Source organism: Bos javanicus, chromosome 18 (assembly GCF_032452875.1).
Source record: "Bos javanicus breed banteng chromosome 18, ARS-OSU_banteng_1.0, whole genome shotgun sequence".
Taxonomy (NCBI): domain Eukaryota; kingdom Metazoa; phylum Chordata; class Mammalia; order Artiodactyla; family Bovidae; genus Bos; species Bos javanicus.
Window position 1 is genome coordinate 14,191,000 of NC_083885.1, and position 19,262 is coordinate 14,210,261.

The 19,262-nt window shown below is 58.6% G+C and overlaps 1 protein-coding gene across 5 annotated transcripts in view; it reads right to left on the bottom strand.

Annotated features, from left to right (window-relative positions):
• The window catches only part of PIEZO1 (piezo type mechanosensitive ion channel component 1 (Er blood group)), a 55,859-nt gene extending 43,468 nt beyond the window's left edge, over window positions 1-12,391 (bottom strand). For all 5 annotated transcript variants that reach the window (XM_061386986.1, XM_061386985.1, XM_061386984.1 and 2 more), the window contains exon 1: window positions 12,307-12,391. In XM_061386986.1, the coding sequence (XP_061242970.1) occupies window positions 12,307-12,370 (64 nt within the window). In that variant the 5' untranslated portion in view covers window positions 12,371-12,391. The remainder of the gene's footprint in view (window positions 1-12,306) is intronic.
• Window positions 12,392-19,262: the final 6,871 nt, after the last annotated feature.

Below are 19,262 nucleotides of genomic sequence, written 5' to 3' on the forward strand. Positions count from 1 at the left end.
TTTGGGAACATGCAGGCTCCAGTCATCACAGGGAGGAGGCCACATCCAGACCTGGCTGCCGTTGGGTCCCCGTGGGGTACTCGCTACACAGGGACAGGCCACATGGTCTATGTTCCATCCAGCTGCTGCAGCCAGTGGCGGGAGACCAGGAAGGCCAGAAAACTGGAGGAGGCCCACAGAAACCCGCTCCCAATGCCCCGCAGAATGTCTCTCCACCCAGAGGGGCTCCCGAGGCCTGAGAGGTCCCCCATACAGACATGCCTACAAGCGGGGAGCCTTCTCACTCCCTTTGCCAGCTGAGCATGTGATTCCATCCTCGCACCCTCATCAGACGAATCCCTGGGAAGCCTGGGCAGGAACCTGACCCCAGGACTTCCCGTCCTTGTGCACCCTGATGCCAACCGCACACCCATCCCCCTGGATGGGTCACAGCCCCACTGACTTCTGGTTCTGAGGATCCAGTTTGGGACTGGGAACCAGCTCAGCTTCTCTGGGCTGCAAGACTCTCTTCTGCTCCCTCAGAGTCAGGCTGAGGCAGACAGACTCTTGTGGGGGTGTTGGGGGGGTGGCGCCAGGAAACATGGCCAGCTGCCACAGCCCCAGGAGCCCCTGGCACCCCCACCCAGGCCTGGGCTCCAGGCAACATCCTCCATTCTCTCCCGGCCTCCGCCAGCAGCCCAGGGCCGGCCACGTGGTGTCCAAGCTGCTGTCCCAGGGGAGTGCCTGGCTGCCGTGACTTATTCAGACCCAGCTGGTTCCACTGCGCTTGCCTGAGTGAGGTGTCCTCACCCCACCGCCCTTGCCTCAGCCGGGATGTCACCAGCAACCCTGCCCCAGATTCCCCCCTGGTGAGACCGCCGCATGTCCTGAGGCTCAGGGCACCTTGATTAAAGCACTGGGCGGCCAGGCTTCCTGAGAGGCGCCTGGGGGTGTGGGCGCGGCAGCACAGCAGCCTCACACTCAGCGACTCAACTGAATATTTCCACCCACGTCACCTGGCAGGTCACCCCGAGGGCCGTGGGGCCAAGCAGGGTAGGTGCTAGTCTCACAGCTAGAGGTTACGACAAGCAGGCGCAGAGATGCGGGAGCCTGGCGCAGAGCAGGCTCCGCACCCTGGCTCTGCTCCGGACGGCCTCCCCGCAACCCAGTGTGTCCTGCTTCTAAAGGTGAGGCGTGCAAGGCCCAGAGAGGCTGCGTCACTTTCCCCAGGGTGCCCAGCAGCAGAGCCAGGGCTTGGCCTAGCTGGAGACTGGGAGTGGAAAGGTGACAGAAGCTTGTCCCGGGAGCCTTTCCACCCCACTCCTCTGCTCCGAAGGTACCCGCCACCCAGCAGGCAGAGGGAGGAATGTGCGGCCTCAAAGTACGGGTGCTGAAGTCCCGCCGGCAGGTGCTGGGCACGCTGCGGCCACACTCACTGGGGCCTGAGTCCTGGCCCAGCGGTGCCTGTGACAGCACTCAGGGCCAGGCAGGGACCGCCTGAGGTCCCAGGACAGGCCTGGTGGGCCCCCACGCCCCGCATGCAGAACAGGACCGGGCAGGGCACTGATGTGCAGGAGTGACACGGGGTTACGACATCCAAACACCCGTTCATAAACACCCCTGAAGCCCCGGGACCATCCCGGCGGGAGTTGGATTCCAAGCAGGGTGCTGGCACAACCATCCGCTACCTCTGGGTCCAGCATCTGTGTCTCCAGACCTGACAATCCAGGTCTGTGGTCAGAACGAGGAAAAAGTAACGTGACTCCAGGACCCCGTGCCAGGCAGCAAGTGAGGAAGCTGATGATATGCCCTTTCCCACACGGAGAGCCCAGTGGACTGTGGTGGCCTGGCCATCACAGGAGCCACCGGAGAGAATGCAGGGCAGAGAGGAAAGCAGCTTCAGGTTACAAGGAACCAGCAGACGGGCGCTGGATGCCTAACTCCTGGTGGCCTTGCTCACAGTGCGAGGCCCCTCGCCCGCAGACAGGAGAGACAGAACAGCCTCAGCTCCATCCCCCTCCATGGCTCCAGAGCCTGCCGCCTCCTCGCTTGAAGGGTGGCAATGGCGCCCCGGCCCATGGCCTCAGGTCACCCCTGCGAGGGCGCACCTGCTCCCAGCCCGCCCCTCTGCAGCAGCACCATCCCCGGGGCCCCTTCATCTCCCAAGTCCCAGCACCCCGGCCCACGGCCCAGCCCCTGTAGGCACCCTTCACTTCCTGAAGACACGAATGGGCTCCCCCTGCCCACCCTCCACACACCCCCCCAAATGCCTGGAAGTGTCTCAGGCTCTGGAATGTGACACAGCCTGTCCAGCCCAGAAGCTTCCGGGAGCCGCCTCCAGAGGCAGCCATTCCTTCTCTGTCTGCCTCGTGTGCCTTCCAGGCCCCTGAGGTCAGAGGGCTCCTCCATTCAGCGTGGGCACCCTCCTCCCCAACAACTCTTGGCCTCCAGCCTTTCATGCCTCACTTTTGCGAGGAAGGGAGCAGACGAGGTGGGGTGGGCACTGCCCCCCTGGTGTGGTCACCCTTCTAGTCTTCATGGTGTGAGGGAGGCAATGGTGAGGGCAAAGGGGCCGCGTAGGGGTGAGGTGGGAGGTGCACCCCCCGGGGAGTGGAGCACAGGCTTCTCCCTCCCTGTGTAGCCCAGGTTTCGTTCATTCAGCGAAAGCCTGGACAGAGGACCCCCCAGCTAGAGACTCCACCTGCAACCCTGGGACAGAAGCCACCCCCCAACCAGAGGCCCCAGTTCCTAAGGACCGGAGTCTGATGGGGCAGCTGCTGACGGCCCCACAGAGCCAGGGTGCAGCCCCCAGGGCAGCAGGGGACACCAGGACAGAGGATCCAGGGCCCAGGCCCTCCCCCGACCCCAGAGCTGCCTCCAAGCCAAAAGATGCCCCAGCACTTTGCTTTCAGAGCTACTCCCGCTTCCTGAGGTCACATTATCTGCCCGTTTGTCAGGACGAGGTTTCAGAGGCAAGAGAGGCCCTGGCTGGGGTCACCTGTGACGTTGCCCACCCCAGGGCCCCCTCTGGGACCACTCAGGGGGCCCCACAGGGTGTCAAGACCCTGTCTCTGGATCACCCACACGCCTGCCAGTGCCCCCCGCCCCTGACCTCCAGAGATTAGGGCCTGACAGGCCAATTCTCCCCGGCGGGGAAGGTCTGCACCACTGATAAGCAGCAGAACGCTCCTGGAGCAGGCAGGGCTCAGAGCCCGCAGGCCTCTGCCTCAACCACTTCCCACTCGCAGGGCTGGGCACGGGCCCACCCTGGCCGGGCCACAGCAACAGTGACAAGGAAACAAGCGCCCAGGGACAAATGGGCACCACCCCGACAGCAAGGGTGGAGATGAACCGTGAGGGCGCCTCCGCACAGGGTGGAGAGACGGGCTAAGCGTGTGCCGAGCTGGGCAGGGCCCAGAGGAGACAGGAGCAGGCAGGAGGCAGGGTGCCGGCCACCCTGGACGTGGACAGGCCCCCGGGACCAACCACCTCCCCAGAGGCTCACATGAGACTCACACCCCAGAGTGTGCATCCAACAGCAAGGCTGTCCTGTCCTCGGACTTGGGGGTCCGACTCTGGGGGGGCTTATGCTTGGGGGTGGGGAACAGTCAGGAGGGAAAGCCAGTGAACAAGAGCTGGTCACGTGTCCATGGGGACCACAGTAATTGAGGTCAGGAGGCCAAGACCATCTCTGCAGCGCTTGAAATGGACCCACTTCATGCAATCAGCGGCTGTGGGAGGTCACACGTCATGACAGGCAGAGTGAGGGTCCCAGCGGCAGGACTGACACCAGGACAAGAGCCTGCCGTGGCAGGACAGAGGCCCCAGAGGAGGTCTGAGAGCCAGCAGAGCCCTGGGTGGGCAGCAGAGGCGGGTGGGATGGGAGGGCGAGTGGAGGGTGCAGGAAGGGCAAGGGCAGGGTGCGGCGGAAGCGGGAAGGCCCAGCCCAGTGAGTGGGGGGCCCACCCACCAGGGAACACTCAGAGACCCCGCCACCAGCTCGGGGGAGCAGGAGAGGATGTCCCAGCCAGTAACATCTGAGTTCACGGGACTTTGAGCTAGAGACACTTGCCCTTAACCGGACACCATAAAGATGACGATTAGCTCGTAACCGGGCACCATAAAGATGACAATCAGGATTGTAAGCCACAGGCAGGGAAAACCACACGCAGTACAGAAGGGTGATAAAGAGCTTACAGTCTCACATCCACAAAGAACCCCCCGAGTCAGAAATAAGAAGATAAACAATCCATTTTTTTTAATGGGTGCAAGATTCTTAGAGACACATGCCAGAGAAGATACCAAGGTGATTAGCATCATTGGCATCAAAGTAATGCAGCCTGAAGTCTCAGGAGATGCCACCTCACGCCCACAGACCAGCTGGAATCAGAGGCCAACACCACGTGTGGGGCGCCCTGGAACATCCCCAAATGACAACCAGGAGGACAGATTGGAGCATACTTGCAGTGGACAATCGAGGCCCGTGACCCGGCAACCGATGCCCGAGTGAATGAAACACATGTGTGTCCGTGGAGATGCACCCGCTCGCAGCCTACGCCTACTCGCCAGGAGGGTGGGTGACGGGATAAGCAAATGTGGCGGTACTTTCAGGGGACAAGCCAGCGCCAGAAGGGACCACCGCCACGCGGTCACAATCACACAAACTCAGTACTGAGGAGACAGCAGACACAGCAGTACATGCCCCCAGGGGTCCCTTAAGCATGGACCCCCAGAGCAGGGAAAACCAAGTTGAGGGCGGGGCGGCGGGGGGGCAGCGCAAGAGGTGGAAACGTTTTCCAAGTCCTTGGGGAAGGTGGTACGTGGCTGCACTGGACTGTTAACCCAGCCTCAACTGTGAGGCCTGCCCTCCACCCCGAGCTCCAGCTGTCCCCATGGAGAGCTTGATGTGTGGGCTGTGCTGTCCTCCCCTGGGGGCTCTGTGGGGACCCCAGAGACTCCTAAACCTGGGCCGAGCGAGTGTCGGGGGGGCCAGAGGGGTGGCCGTGGGAGGTGGTGGCAGGGGGACAGCTGGCAGGTTCCAGGGTGAGGACAGGTTCGGGGAGTTGGTGGGCCAGATGGAAGTTCTGCAGGCAAAGAGCTGCAGCCAGAGGAAGGAACCGAGGAGCCTCCCATGTGCTGACAGGCGCCGGGGCGGGCGGCTCCCAGGAGGCAGGGGTGTCACGGCCAGAACTCTGGCCCTGAGTGCTCATCTGTGACACGGGGCCACTACTGCCCACCCTCAGGAGTAGAAAAGTGAGTGGAGACTCATCCTGAGGGGAGACTAGAAAGCTGGGGGGCCCTGTGCCAGGTGAATGCAGCAGAGACGGCATGGTGGGCAGCAGGCAGTTCTCGAATGACTGGGAAGGTCACCTTGCCATGGGATGCATCTGGGAGCAGAGCTGGGAGCCTGGGGCCCCCGAGTGTCCAAGCAGAGGCTGTGATGCCAGTGGACGTGGATGGAGGCTGCAGGGTTGGGGTTGAGGGGTGAGTGGACACTGAGGCAGAGACATGATGCAGAGCTGTGTGCCCACATGACTGGAGGAGATGGTCAGCGCCGGCTGCCCACACAGGCACATGACGGTTAGGGGCCTGGGGACCTGCCCTGCAACATCACAAAGGCAACTTGTGCAAACCTTGTCCCAGCTGCCCCTGGGCCCATGGGAGCCTGCTAGGGTCTCTGCCATGAGACTGACTCGTTCCCCCATGAAGCAACCTAGGGATACTCCCCCAGCAGGGGAGCCAGGTACATGCTGCACAGCCTCTGAGGGCTCCTGGGAGCACCCCGTGGTCACTATGACCCCTGGCCATTGACAGGGAGGAGCAAAAGGGGAGGATGAAGCAGCTGAAAGGGGGAGTGGAATAGGAGAGTGTGCTTCCCTTTGAAAAGCATCCTTTAATGCTGTTGTAATGATGTGTTGTTTCAGTGTTTTAACCATAAATATGAATCAAGTGAATGAGAGGACGGAATTGGGAGGGTGGTGGATGAGGGGGAGGGATGGGGGTGAATGAAGGGGAGGGACTGGGGGGAGCGGGAATGAAGGCAGAACAGGAGCCTGAGCCCCAAGGGGAGGCTGGGGTATGACAGGGCCTAACCGACAGGTCACAGGCCTGGTGGCTCCAGGAGGTGAGAGAGACCGAGACTCAGGCCTAAGGCTGGTGAGGCTTCTGCTCCGAGGCCCCTGCCCAGGAGCCCAGGCCGTGTGCTCTCTCGGTTGGTCCCTCCAGACTGGGCTGTGATCCTGGCCACAATCACAGGCCTTTGGCTGCTCATGAGGGCCCAAGGAATCTGTGCACATAGCAGTTCTGTTCTTTTGTTTTCCCTCAGAGGATCCACCAGAGGCCACCGAAGGGCAGGGGAGGTGGGGAGAGCCAGGGAATGGCCGCCGGTACACCTGGGCACTGCCACAGTCACAGCCGAGCCTGGACAGGGCCCAAGAGGCGCATCCCTCACAGCCCACCACACGGTCAGCGGTTCCGGACTAGGGACAGACCCCCACCTGCTCTCGAGGACAGAAGCCCCCAGGCCCCTCCCGCTCTGCGGAAGCTACGGGGCCTGGTTCAGCCGCCTGTTCACTGGCAAAGGAAACCACAGGAGGCGGCTGAGGTGGCCACGGTCCCGCTTTAGCCTGACCCCAGGGAAGGAGAGGAGGCCCAACTATATATACTCTGGGAGACAAACAGCGCAGGTCTGAGCCTGGTAAACAGCCGGCCGTTACAGGGAACTAAAAATACTCCCTATAATTATGTGATTAAAACACACCAGAAAAATCGACCCGCCCCACTCGGCAAAGGCCCGAGACGGTGCATGGAAGTGGGAGGCCACGCACGTCGGCCTGAGGTACCCGGGGCGGCTGGTCTGGGCCAGCACTGCCCATCGCATGCTGGTGGCTTTCCAGGGCTGCCCGAGTGCCGGGCCTCAGCCTCGCAGCCTCCTCCCCAGGGCAGAGGCTGGCGACCCCAGGCACCCGCAGAACCCCAGCCACAGGGCACTGCCATGGCTCCAAATGCTGGAGCCACCTAACCTCAGGAGGGGGACACAGCAACCTCAGGCCCTCACCACCGACCAGGGCCTTGCTTTGGACAAAAGGGAGAAGAAAGGATGAAAGAAGAAGAAACTTACTCTCATCTGATTTAACTCTTGGCTATTTTAAGACAAGTATTCATACGTTACTTTTGTAGTGAACAGTTAATACAGATCAAAACGTGGGGAGGGATCAAGTCCCTCCTGCCTGACTGTCCACTGGGTGCTGCCCCTTCCTCTCCACCCCACCTCAACCCTCCGACTGGCCACTCGGGGGACTGGAGCCCCCATCTGGAGGCCATTCACTGACCTCCTTCCACAGACGGCCTGACCCTGGCTGCACTGGTCTGGAGCCTTGGATCTGCCTTTCTGCCCCCTGCCCAGCATGGTGGACAACCTCTCTCCCTCCGGCAGACTGGTCTTGCCTGGTGCCCACCCCCACTGCGTCCGCCAGCCCCCTCCAGCCCAGACCTCGATCTGTATGACATTTACTAGGGGACATCCCCGGGGACGGCGTCACTGACGGCACCATGTTTCTCTCCCATCTGGACTCAGCACAGCGTGAACAAACACGGCAAAGGCCCTTACAGAACCAAGGTGCTGGAAGCTGGGGGGATCCACACCTCCCTTTATACCCAAGGAAACCTTGGCCCAGTTACAGAGGAGAGCAGGCCCAGGTCCTTCCATCCCACCGCCACGGGCCCTGAACCAGAGCCTAGGAGGCTGCCCGGAGCTCCGTCTCAGGAGACCTGGTGAGACAATGCTTGAATGAACTTGGGAACACGTTCCACGTGAGCACAGGAATCTGGGCAGGCAGGTGTCAGGCAGGGTAGCCCGGCTGGCCCTGGATACCACACCTCCTGCCCTGGAAACCACCTGTGGCCAGTGGGCAGCCGAGAGGGTTCGCGAGTGTCGCGGACCCACTCGGCACCCCCAGCACTGTGCAAGGGAGGGCTGCCCGGCCCTGCCCCGTCCAGAGGCCAAGAGATCAGAGACCTGGCATTGGCCTTCAAGCTTTTACTGTCTTGTTTACAGGTGAGGAAACTGAGGCCCAGAGAGAGGGGCGAGGGCCTGGCAAGTCAAAGCAAGGCAGAGGCTGGCACCACCTTGAGCTCGTCCCGCAAAGCCAGCCCCTGGCCTCCCTGAGGCTGCCCACCCTGGGCTCTTCTACAGGTAACACCTGCCAACAGGTATGCAACTCACTTGCCCTGGGAAGGAAAACCCGCTTGTGTTCTCATCCCCCAAGCCCCCGCCCACCCTCATCCAGAGAGCAGGCTCAACTCAGAGGGGTTCAAAGGTCAAGAGTGGGAGGAGCTCACACAGAGGGCACTGACCTACCTCCTGGCGGCACTCAGGGCAGCCTTCTCACCTGCTTCTATAACACCTGGAGCCTGTACCCCAAGGAGGAAGGAAAACTGCTTTGGAAACCAGAAGGGAGAAGTCTACATACAAAAGAGTCTACATAAAAAATGTCTAGGAGAAGGAAATGGCAACCCACTCCAGCACTCTTGCCTGGAGAATCCCTTGGACAGAGGAGCTGGGCGGGCTACAGTCCATGTGGTCACAGAGTCGAACACGACTGAGCTACTGACACACACACAAAGTTGAGGAGATACTTGGTGGCACAAGTGTATACTTTATCTATTCTCCCATCTCCTGTAGGAAGCAGGATGGGGCAGGCAGCACCAGGGGGCAGGATGGCTCACCCCCACCATCCCTTCTGGAAGTCTTGGGGCCTCAGTGCCTGCAACAGCTGGCCTTGGGCAAATAAAAGACTTAAGTGTTTTTTTTTTTAAGTTTATATATTTCTAAAAATAGAAAACACAGAAAAGACCAATACTTCATCGGACGAGGGTGGTCAAGAGTGGCTTCCTGTAAGAGGCAGCTCACACTGGGCCCTAAAGATAAGGGGCAGGCCCAGGGGATACCCTCAACCCTTGCAGTGGCCCCGCCACAGAAGGCAGTCCCCTGCAGCTGCACACAGAGCAGAGGGCCCCTTTCCCTCTCCATCTCTGAGCACTGAAAGTGTTAGAGGAGTGACACCGCCCAGGAAGCAGCCTCAAAGCCAGGACCCAAGACGTTGCCCACCGCTCCATCAGCACTTCCTCTGCAGGACCCTTCCGACTGGTACAGATGCCGGTGGGGTGGCCATTCTCAGCTCCCGGGCTGACCCCGGCCCCTCCCTGATCACACTGATTCCTCAGGGCCCATCAGCCAGACACCTGAGTCCTGCAACATAATCAGTCCTGGGAGCAGGCAGGGGCTGCCAAGGCTGAGTCTCCTCCCTAAGGTGGCAGAGGAGAGCAAGACCCACCCCTAGCTCTGGGGGGGTCTCTGAACGGGACAGCCTGGGCTTGCTGCTGGCTCCAAGAGCCTGGCAGCCCGGGAGCTGAGGTGGACTCTTGGGGCTGCATTCCTAACAGGGGCCCCTGTCTTAGGACTGCCTTCTCACTGCCTTCCTCACGGCAGCGTTGAAACAGTAATGGTGAATACCCTACGTAGAGGAGGAAGCATCCCCATTCTAAACGGTGACACAGCAGTGACAGGCTGGCAGGTGACGTGGCGTGCGGTGGGCGTGCCCGAGAGGCCGGAGCCCCATTCCACAGGAGGAAGCCATGTTGCCACCCTGCACATGTCTGCCGGTCAGTGATACAGTTACCACCTTCTCACCACCTGCCTCGCTGCTACAGTGCTACCTTCAGGCTGCCCCTGCCCCGTTAGGTCAAGAGTTGGGGGCGGGGCCGTTCCTGGGGAAGTCACAAAGCGTTCTGTCCTGACGTCTCTCTAGAAGCTTTCGGCTCTGGGTCCTGACCCCCGCAGGGCTGCAGGGACAACAGGTGAAATGATGAAGGCAGTCCTGGGATGGGGGACTGGGGAGCCTCTGACGTACTAAGGAAGTGGAAGTGGGATTTTGGGAGGCTAGAGGTGCCCTAGGATAACCCAAAGCCTCAGATGGCCTCATCCAGCACCCACTACTCACTTTGAAAACTCTGCCGAACTAACCATTTCTACCAAAGCTCATCACAGAGCAAGGGGTGCTCAGAAGGCAGAACAGTGACCATCCCGCCTCGAGCCAGCAGCACAGCAAGATCCCTCGGGAGCTACCCGGCCCCGAGAGCTGGCCTCCGGCCTCCACCCTCTCAGGTGTCACTGGGCAGGGCTCTTGGCCAGCTCTACATCACCCTCGCCTGAAGCTCAAGAAAAAACATGGAAGTCCAAATCCTACACCCAGACACAGAATCCGTGCGGGGTATGGCCTGGGTATCCAGGCTTTAATTAATAGACTTTATTTGGGGGGACAGTTTCAGGTTTACAGAAAAACTAAGCAAAGGACACAAAAAATTAGTCATCAGGATGTGAAAAGCTCCCAGGAGACTCCAATACACCCCAGGTGGGAACCCTGAGTAGCTCCACCCGGCATCCAGAGAACTAGAGACCTACCCTCCCCCCTACTCCATCACCCACTTGAGTTACAGCCAAGGGCCCGAAGAACACAGATTAATTCTCGGGGTCAACAAACCTCAGCTCTCAGTCTGAGCCTGGCTCCACCACTTGTTTTGCTGCAGCCCACAAGCTAGGAGTGGTGTTTACATTTTTTAATAGCTGGAAAAAATATCAGAAGAGTTGATGATGTGAAAATATTTACCATCCAGCTCATCAGAGAAAAGTCTGCTGACCCTGAACAAGGAGACTGCACCGTGGAGGGAGGCATGCCCCTTCAGGAGGGAGGCCCCTCTCGCACAGGCCAACCCGATTCCCCTCGTGTCTTCGGAGTCTAAGGAGAATGCAGGTGTGCTGCAGGCCGTCAGAGGCAAGCCTGCAGTGAGAAGGTTACGGACTTTTGAGCCCAACCTCCAGCTGGGTCTCTTCTCCTGGCTTGGTAACGTGTGTTTTCCCAAGGCGAGAGGAGAAGGACAGGCCGGCTGACCCTGCGCTCTTCCCAGCACATCCTGGGCTGTTCTGTCCACACAAGGCTGACTCAGACCCTCCTCCCTGACCTCAATGGTTTTCATTGATTCCTGTCCTGAAAATTTCCCCAAGTTTCACCACCTTTCTCTGCTACAAATCAAAACACAGTCTGTGTGGGAGTTGGTGCCGGCTGCTCTGGGCCCCCATATTCCTGGCCCACTGGAGCCCACGCCCACCTATGACAGAAGTGGGCAGAGCCCACCTGGAGAGATTTAAGAGGCTCTGCAAAGGCTTTCAGAGTAAAACCACCAACACCCACCACGGTCTGACGGATTTCCACCCAACAGGCAGACTCACAGTGCAAACCATTCCCTGTTTCTCTGAATTAATCAGACCACTCTTCAGTTCACACCCAGTAGAGGCAGCAGCCCCAGAGGAGGGAGCTGGGGACAGAGGGCTGGCGTGTGAAGGGTGAAAGGAGGCTCCGGCACTCTGCCCTGGGCACAGGGAGGCCAGGAGGGGTGCAAAGGGGAGGGGCCTTGAACAACAAGAACCACAGCTAGAGCTTTCCGGAAGGGGCGCAGATGACAGCTCAAGCTGGAGACACTGATGCCAGGGTGGGGACCTCAGCTCTGGGACCAAGACCAGAGTCTTCTGGGGGCACCCTCTCCCCCAGCCCAGATCAGAGCCACCCCCGACCCCTCCCGCAGCTCTAGAGCCCAGCGGAGGAGCCCAGGCACCGGGAAGGCAGGGAGGAACCCGAACTATTTTTTCCAGAGCAAGGGCCTGCCCTAGTCCGGCCGGGGGTGGGGACGGGAAGGGGAAGAGTGAGGGGGGCCGAGCCCAGGGCACAACGACGTTAGTTCTGCTCCAGAGGCTCCAGATTAAACAGCTCCAGGCAGGAAGCCCGCCTTCTCCCAGATTGGTCAGGAAGTCGTGATGCAAGTTTGCGCTTTTTTTTTTTTTTTAACACGAAAGAGAAAAAGAGATTCGTGCCCCACTCACCGACACCCCAGCCCCTCCCATGAGGGCCCACATTCCTCCCCCTGTCCCCGTGTCCCGATCCCCAGCGCCGCGGGCCGAGGCACCCGCCGCCCTCTCCGGGGGGCGCTCGCCGCCGGCCTTCGTGGGCGCCAGAGTGCCATCTGCCCGCCACCCCGCCGCCGCCGCCCTCCCAGCCTGGCGCTCGGACGGGGCCCCGGCCTTCCCGGCGGGCCCGGCGCTCTCATGCTTCTGGAATGCGGGCGCCCAGGGCCGTGCGTCCCGGGGAATCTCCGCGCCCGCCCGCGCACCATCCTTGGCCCGACCATTCTCGCCGGGTGGCCCGGCCGGAATGCCGGGAGCGGGGACGCAGACCCTGTCCCAGTCCAGATCCCTCCACGCACGCCCCCACTCACCGGCCAGAAGCGCGAAGGGCAGCAGCAGCCAGTACAGGACGGCGCCGAGCACGTGCGGCTCCATGCCCGAGGGGCCCGGGGGCCGGCCAGGGTCTCTCGGCCGGCGCGGCGCTAAGGGGCGGTGCCGGGGAGCCCCGGCCGGCGCATGGCGCACAGGGCGGGTGGCCGCACGTGCCGCGCGCCGCGGCCAGGACCCCGGCTGGTCAGCAGGGACCTGAGCGCCTCCGCTTCCTCCTGCTCCTTCTCCCAGGGCCGGGGTCCGCAGCGCCCCGCCGGTGCCGACGGCCGGGGTCCGCGCTCGCTCCGGTGTCAGCCCTGCCCCGTGGCGAAGCGCCGCGCGCGGCTCGCGACTCTCTCGGCGGCTCGCGACTCTCTCGGCGGCTCGCGGAGGCCGAGCAGGGCGGGACGCGGCTCGGCGGCTCCCTCCTCCCTCGGCCAGCCCGTGGGCCTTTATAAGCTCGGCCTCCGCCCTCCCGGCGTGCCCGCCCCCGCGCCTCCCCGACTGCCCGGCGCGCCCCGGCACCCACTCTGCGGCTCCACGCGGCCCGCGCCCGGTACTGGCCCTCACGGTACGGGGTGGCCAGTAGGGGCCGGAGACCCCCGCTCGGCGCACTTCCCTAGAAGATCCCCCACCCTCAGTAGCCTTGGCGGGGCCTTTCGGAGTCGCGTGGGTGCGGGCGGGGACAGCTTCCTCCCCGGCCGTCGCAGCCAGGAGCGCTCGGTAAAGGTGCCCCAACCCCGGGCTTCTCGGACAGCACCCCACTCACAAGTGCGCCCCGCGTGGCAGGAGCAGCCGAAACCTTGCTCCCCCGGCCCGCAGCGCCCCCTGGGACCGTGGAGTGGCTCGGAGGCTTCCACCGGTGCCTCCGCCTGCCACCAGCACCACCACGGGCCCTGCCGTAGGAAGGAAATGAGAACTTCCCTTGGGTCAACAGGCCAGGGTCTGAATCCAGGCTGCACTGGGCACTTCACTTGGCCACCCGAGTTTGGCCTTCTCCACCTTGAGTTGGGCTGGGAAAGGAGAAAAAAAGAGCCGCCCAGTGTGCAAGGCAGAGCGCAGGGAGGTGGCAGGACTCAGGGCCCAAGGACACCTGAGGAAGCCGGCGCTGCCTGACCAGCTCCAACACAGGCCCAGACCCTCCCACTCTTCAAGTCAGAAACTTTCAGTGGACTTTCACGAAAGCTAGGATTTCAGTGCTGATCGTGTTTCTCCTTGCCTCTCTGCTTGCTCGTTCCTGGAGTCATGTCTGACCCCGGACTTTTTCTGGACCCCTTGAGACTTTAGCTTCAGGGTTCCTCCCCAGGTCAGAACCCAAAGGAGTCTGGGGACATGGGGTTGAGCTCACTGAGAGGCCCAGGACTGCCTGTAAATGCTACCTATTCCCAGCCTCTAGAGATGGCTGGAACCTGGCCACCGGAGCCATCCCTTCGCAAGGACGTGGCCAGAGTCTCTGAGCAGCATCAGCATCAACAGAGAAAACTGCAGGACAGCTCACAGCGGCTCCCCTGGGTGCCGGCCTTCTGCCCAGGAGGCCACCTGCCTCTCCAAGCCTCAGGGGACATCTGTGAGATGGGGTGGGGGCTCAGCTGCAAAACTGTGAAGACTTCAGACAAAGCCATGTAAAAGTGATGTGAAGTGACACACCCCCCTGAGGGGTCACCATCAGTCCCCTAGGTGACCTTCCATCATCCTTCTTTCCTGGGGTATGGGCTGGAGAGAAGGGGGCAGAGGGAGCGGGGCTCACCCAGAGAAATGGGCAGAACAGACTCAGCATCAGGGTCAGGGCTCCCTGAGCCCTGTCCTCTGCCTGGCCTGCCCTTGGCATGACTGGGGCAGCCGAGGGCCCCTCTCAGGACATGGGACACAGGGCCTTGTCTGCATAAACAGTTTAAATGCAAAAACAACAAAAAGCTTAAAAATCACTTCTTAAGCTGAGTCCATCTAAGGCCTGGGGTACAAGGTTCTAGACTCTGTCCCAAGAGCAAAGCCTGAGAGAGAAGCAGGAGGACTCAGAAAATGAAGACGAGGGGAGGAGAGCCCCGGGCGAGCAAGCCCCCAGACCCACCATGGCTTCAGGGACCTGGCTCACAGCGCTTCCCACCTTCCAGTCCGGCTCCAGAACAGAGCGAGAACTCTCCCTGCAAAGGAGCACAAGGTATGCTTCCAAGAATTGTGAGCAGCATGATTGGAAAAAAACTAACTGTTCTGGCCAAGTTAGGAGCCCTTAAAGAAATCACAGTGTATCCTGCAGTGGAGGCTTCAAAGCAGTTAGAGACCCAAGCAACTCTCTGTGTATCAATATGGAACAATTCCTAAGATACAGTGTTACAACTGGGGAAAGCAACCCCCTTGGATCCAGCCTGCCGCAGATATTCCACTCTCTGGGAGGCACACAAGCCTTAACCAAGCTTTGGGGGATATTATCAGATAGGAGGAACAGCGGAGAAGGCAATGGCACCCCACTCCAATACTCTTGCCTGGAAAAATCCCATGGACGGAGGAGCCTGGTAGGCTGCAGTCCATGGGGACACTAAGAGTCCGACACGACTGAGCGACTTCCCTTTCACTTTTCACTTTCATGCGTTGGAGGAGGAAACGGCAGCCCACTCCAGTGTTCTTGCCTGGAGAATCCCAGGGACAGGGGAGCCTGGTGGGCTGCCGCCTATGGGGTCGCACAGAGTCGGACATGACTGAAGCAACTTAGCAGCAGCAGCAGGAACAAAGGTCGCTGAAATGCCCTTTTATGTTTTGGGTTTTTTTTTTTTGGCTGCACACATGTATCATCTATTCACATAATAAATTCTATATGAGCACAGTGGGGACAGATCCTCAGCAGAAGAACTTCCCCACCTGCCAACTTGCCAAGTATCAGGTGGGGGGAATCCTGGCTGTTCAGTAACACAGATTCTAATCCTTTGCAGAGGAGGACACAGGGGCCTGACAGGGGGACGTCTGCTGCCAAAGGCCAGGCCAGGCCTTGAGGGTTCCTGATTCCAAGTCCAAAGCCATTTCTGCCCCACCACCCCATGGCTTGGCGTCCTACCACATTTGTTAATTAAAACAGAAATTTAACCACTATGGAGAACAGTATTAAGGTTCCTTAAAATCTAAAAATAGAGCTACCATATGATCTAGCAATCTCACTCTCGGGCGTATGTCCAGAGAAAACCACAATTCAAAAAGACACAGGCACCCCAGTGTTCACTGCAGCACTATTCACAACAGCCAAGACATGGAAGCAACCTAAGTGTCCATCAACAGAGAAATGGATAAAGAAGATGTGGTCCATATATACAGTGGAATACTACTCAGCCATAAAAAGAGTGAAATAATGCCATTTGCAGCAACATGAATGGACCTAGAGATGATCATACTAAGACAGAAAAAGATAAATATCATATGCTGCTAAGCTGCTAAGTCGATTCAGTCATGTCCGACTCTGTGCGACCTCAGAGACGGCAGCCCACCAGGCTCCCGTGTCCCTGGGATTCTCCAGGCAAGAACACTGGAGTGGGTTGCCATTTCCTTCTCCAATGTATGAAAGTGAAAAGTGAAAGTCAAGTCACTCAGTCGTGTCCGACTCTTATCAACCCCATGGACTGCAGCCTACCAGGCTCCTCGGTCCATGGGATTTTCCAGGCAAGAGTACTGGAGTGGGGTGCCATTGCCTTCTCCGAAATATCATATGGTATCACTTAAAAAATACAAGTGAACTTATTTAAATAAGTTACAACTTATTTACTTATTTAAAAAGACTATTTGAAGAAACAGACTCACAGACTTTGAAAACAAACTCACGGTTACCAAAGGGGAAACAAGAGTAGGGGGGATAAATTTGAGGAGTTTGGGATTAATGTATACACACTGCTGTATGTAAAACAGATAAACAACAGGGACCAACTGTACAGGAGAGGGAACTCTACTCAAAATTCTGTAATAACCTATATGGGAAAAGAACATGGAAAAGAATGGGTATATGTATGTACAACTGGCAACTGTACACCTGAAACTAACACAACATTGTAAATCAACTACACTTCAACATAAAATAAAAATTAAATTACAAAAATAGTACTTTAGTCGTGGAAGAGCAGGAACTGTCAGGTCCCCCACGGAGAGAGGAAGGGCCAGGGCAAGAGCGTCATCAGAGGGGATTTCATCATTCAGGCCTAACTTTTCCCCAAGGAGATCACAGTTATCCTTACCTGTCTCTATACTTACAAATTATTTCTGAATGAACCCAGATACTCATGAACAGATGAATGAGTAAAGCAAATGTGATCCCTCCACACAATGAAACATTATTTGGCCATAAAAAGGAAAGTCCTATTGCTACTACAACCTGGATAAACTCTGGGAACATTCTGCTCAGTGAAAGAAGTCAGATACAAACGGACAAGTATTACACAGTCCCACTTAGATCTAAAATAGACAAATTCATAAAAGCAGAAGCTAGATTAAGGGTTCCTGGGGCTGAGAGGAGGAGGGAGTGGGGAGTTATTACTTAACAGGTATGGGTCTTCCTTTTGGGATGATGAGGAAGTTCAGGAAATAGTGGTGGTAATTACACAACAACGTGAACGTACTTAATGCCACTCAATTGCATGCTTAAAAATGGTTAAAATAATTCATCTTGTATTATGGATTTTTCCCACTTTAAAAAATTAATGTGGGGGATTTGCATGTAGCTAAGGTTTCCCTGTAGCCTACACCAGGAGCCTCCCTGCTGCTGCTGTTGCTAAGTCACTTCAGTCGTGTCCGACTCTGTGTGACCCCATAGACGTGACCCCATAGGCAGCAGCCCACCAGGCTCCCCCGTCCCTGGGATTCTCCAGGCAAGAACACTGGAGTGGGTTGCCACTTCCTTCTCCAATGCATGAAAGTGAAAAGTGAAAGTGAAGTCGCTCAGTCATGTTCGATTCTTAGTGACCCCATGGACTGCAGCCTACCAGGCTCCTCTGCCTCCCCAGGCAAGAGTGCTGGAGTAGGGTGCCATTGCCTTCTCCAAGGAGCTTCCCTAGAGGCTACCAAGTTGTCTGTTTCTTCCGGATGCTGTCTTCCTGATTCCTGCCCAGAGACTTGATGAAATTGGGGATTATTTTTTAATTTCCCCGAGTACATTCCCACTGAGTCTCCCCAGACCCCCTTTCCTGGAAACAAGACCAGGAATCAATCCAGCAGAGAATAAGCCCAAGTCGTGCTCCTGTCAGTGGATCCCAGGCCAGGCTCCTTCTACAGGACACGTCCCCCCAAGAGCCCCCTCCCATCCAGCTGCCCATGAAGGCCTAGCCCTTGGCCCTGTCCCTGCTCAGGACGTGACTGGACCAGAGTCAACACTGGTGCTTGGTTCTGCACTCAATGCTCCCAGCTGGTCTGGAATCTGCCCGCTGACCGCACGGGCCAGCTGAGTCCAGAGGCTGGAAATCGGCGCCTACAACACAGAAACATGCCTATGGGGCCTGTGGCCGCAAGCTCTTCACGAGCCATCACCAGGAATGGCGTGGGCACTAAACCCACACTGTGGGAAAGGTGGCCTGCTGAGTAACTGAGTTTTCCATGTGAAGCCAACGTTCAGAAGTTGGTCAGTGGTTTCCCTACCCCCATCTCAGCAGCCAAACAGGACTCCAGCTGGACAGGATGACAGAGGGACCGGGCCAGAATGGCCTTGTGGTGCTGATGGCCCGGTCCCAGGCGGCAGATACTTCCCAGCTGCAGCAACAAAGCGGGCCAGCGCCCAGCATCCTGTGGCTGACAGGCCAACAGGGACAGTAGGCTGAGGGGCCTCACAGAGGTGACAGGCACAGCTGAGACTCATGGCTCTGCCCAGCCCCCTGCTCTGCCTGGGAGAGCAGTGGAGGGAGACTATGCCCACAGCAGGGGGCACTGGCAAAGGAGAGGGGGTGGCCAGGGGCGGAGACAAGGCTGAAGCACAGCCCTCCACATGAACTGGGGTCATTTCCACCATCCCTGTGAACTGGGGTCGTTTCCGCCATCAGATATTTCTTGGGATTATGAGGGTAGGGATGCTGTGAAAAACGTCCAGCACTAAACTTGCACAAAGCAGGTGAATGAGGGAACAGAGGAGGCAGGTGACTGTGGGCAAGAGTGAGATGGCCTGTCACCCCTTCATCGATTAGCGCCTGGGGGCCTGGAGTCAACATTTCACCCATGGTTCTAAAGAAAACTGGGGACTCCCTGGTGGTCCAATGGCTAAGAGTCCATGCTCCCAATGCAGGGGGCCCATGTTCAATTCTGGTCTGGGAACTAGATCCCACATGTCCCAACTAAAGATTCCACAGGTCACAACTAAGACCTGGCACAGCTGAATAAATAAATAAATCTTAAAAAAGAGAGTAACACATGTGTTTGTTTCTAACACCTGAAGAAACTGAGCTCAGAGAAGGGGTTGCCAGGCCCAAGGACAGTCCAAACTGACCTGCCCCTCTGCCGGGTCCCAGATGTAGCAGAGGCTCGGGCTGGCTTTGAGGACTCCAGGGCCTCTCTGAGCAGAGGACCCCTGCCCCCTCAGATCCCACTCAGGCTACACCGAGTAAGGCGTGACAGGCAGACAGCAGTGTCTTTCATCACTTCTGCATCTTCTTCACCTTGGTTTTTGGGGAGATGGTGGTGTTCTGAGCTCCCATTGCCCCAGCAATATGCTGAAGGAACCCAGGGCAGACCACCAGGGTGTCCCAGGGCAGCACCCCCCACCCCTGGGCAGAGCAGCAGGCAGATGCTGCCCAGGATGCAGCAGCCTCAGCGACCAGGCACTCCAACCCAAGCCTGGCAGGACAAGGTGGGCATCACCAGGTGAGCAGGTCAGCTCGTGGTCCTGCTGGGTCACACTCACCCCTCCTCCCTTCCGACACTGTCCGATCTCAGTAGCCAGCCTGCCGCAGCCTCCTCCAGGCCTCTCACCCCACAACATCCTCTGCACGGCAGTGGACTGGTCTAT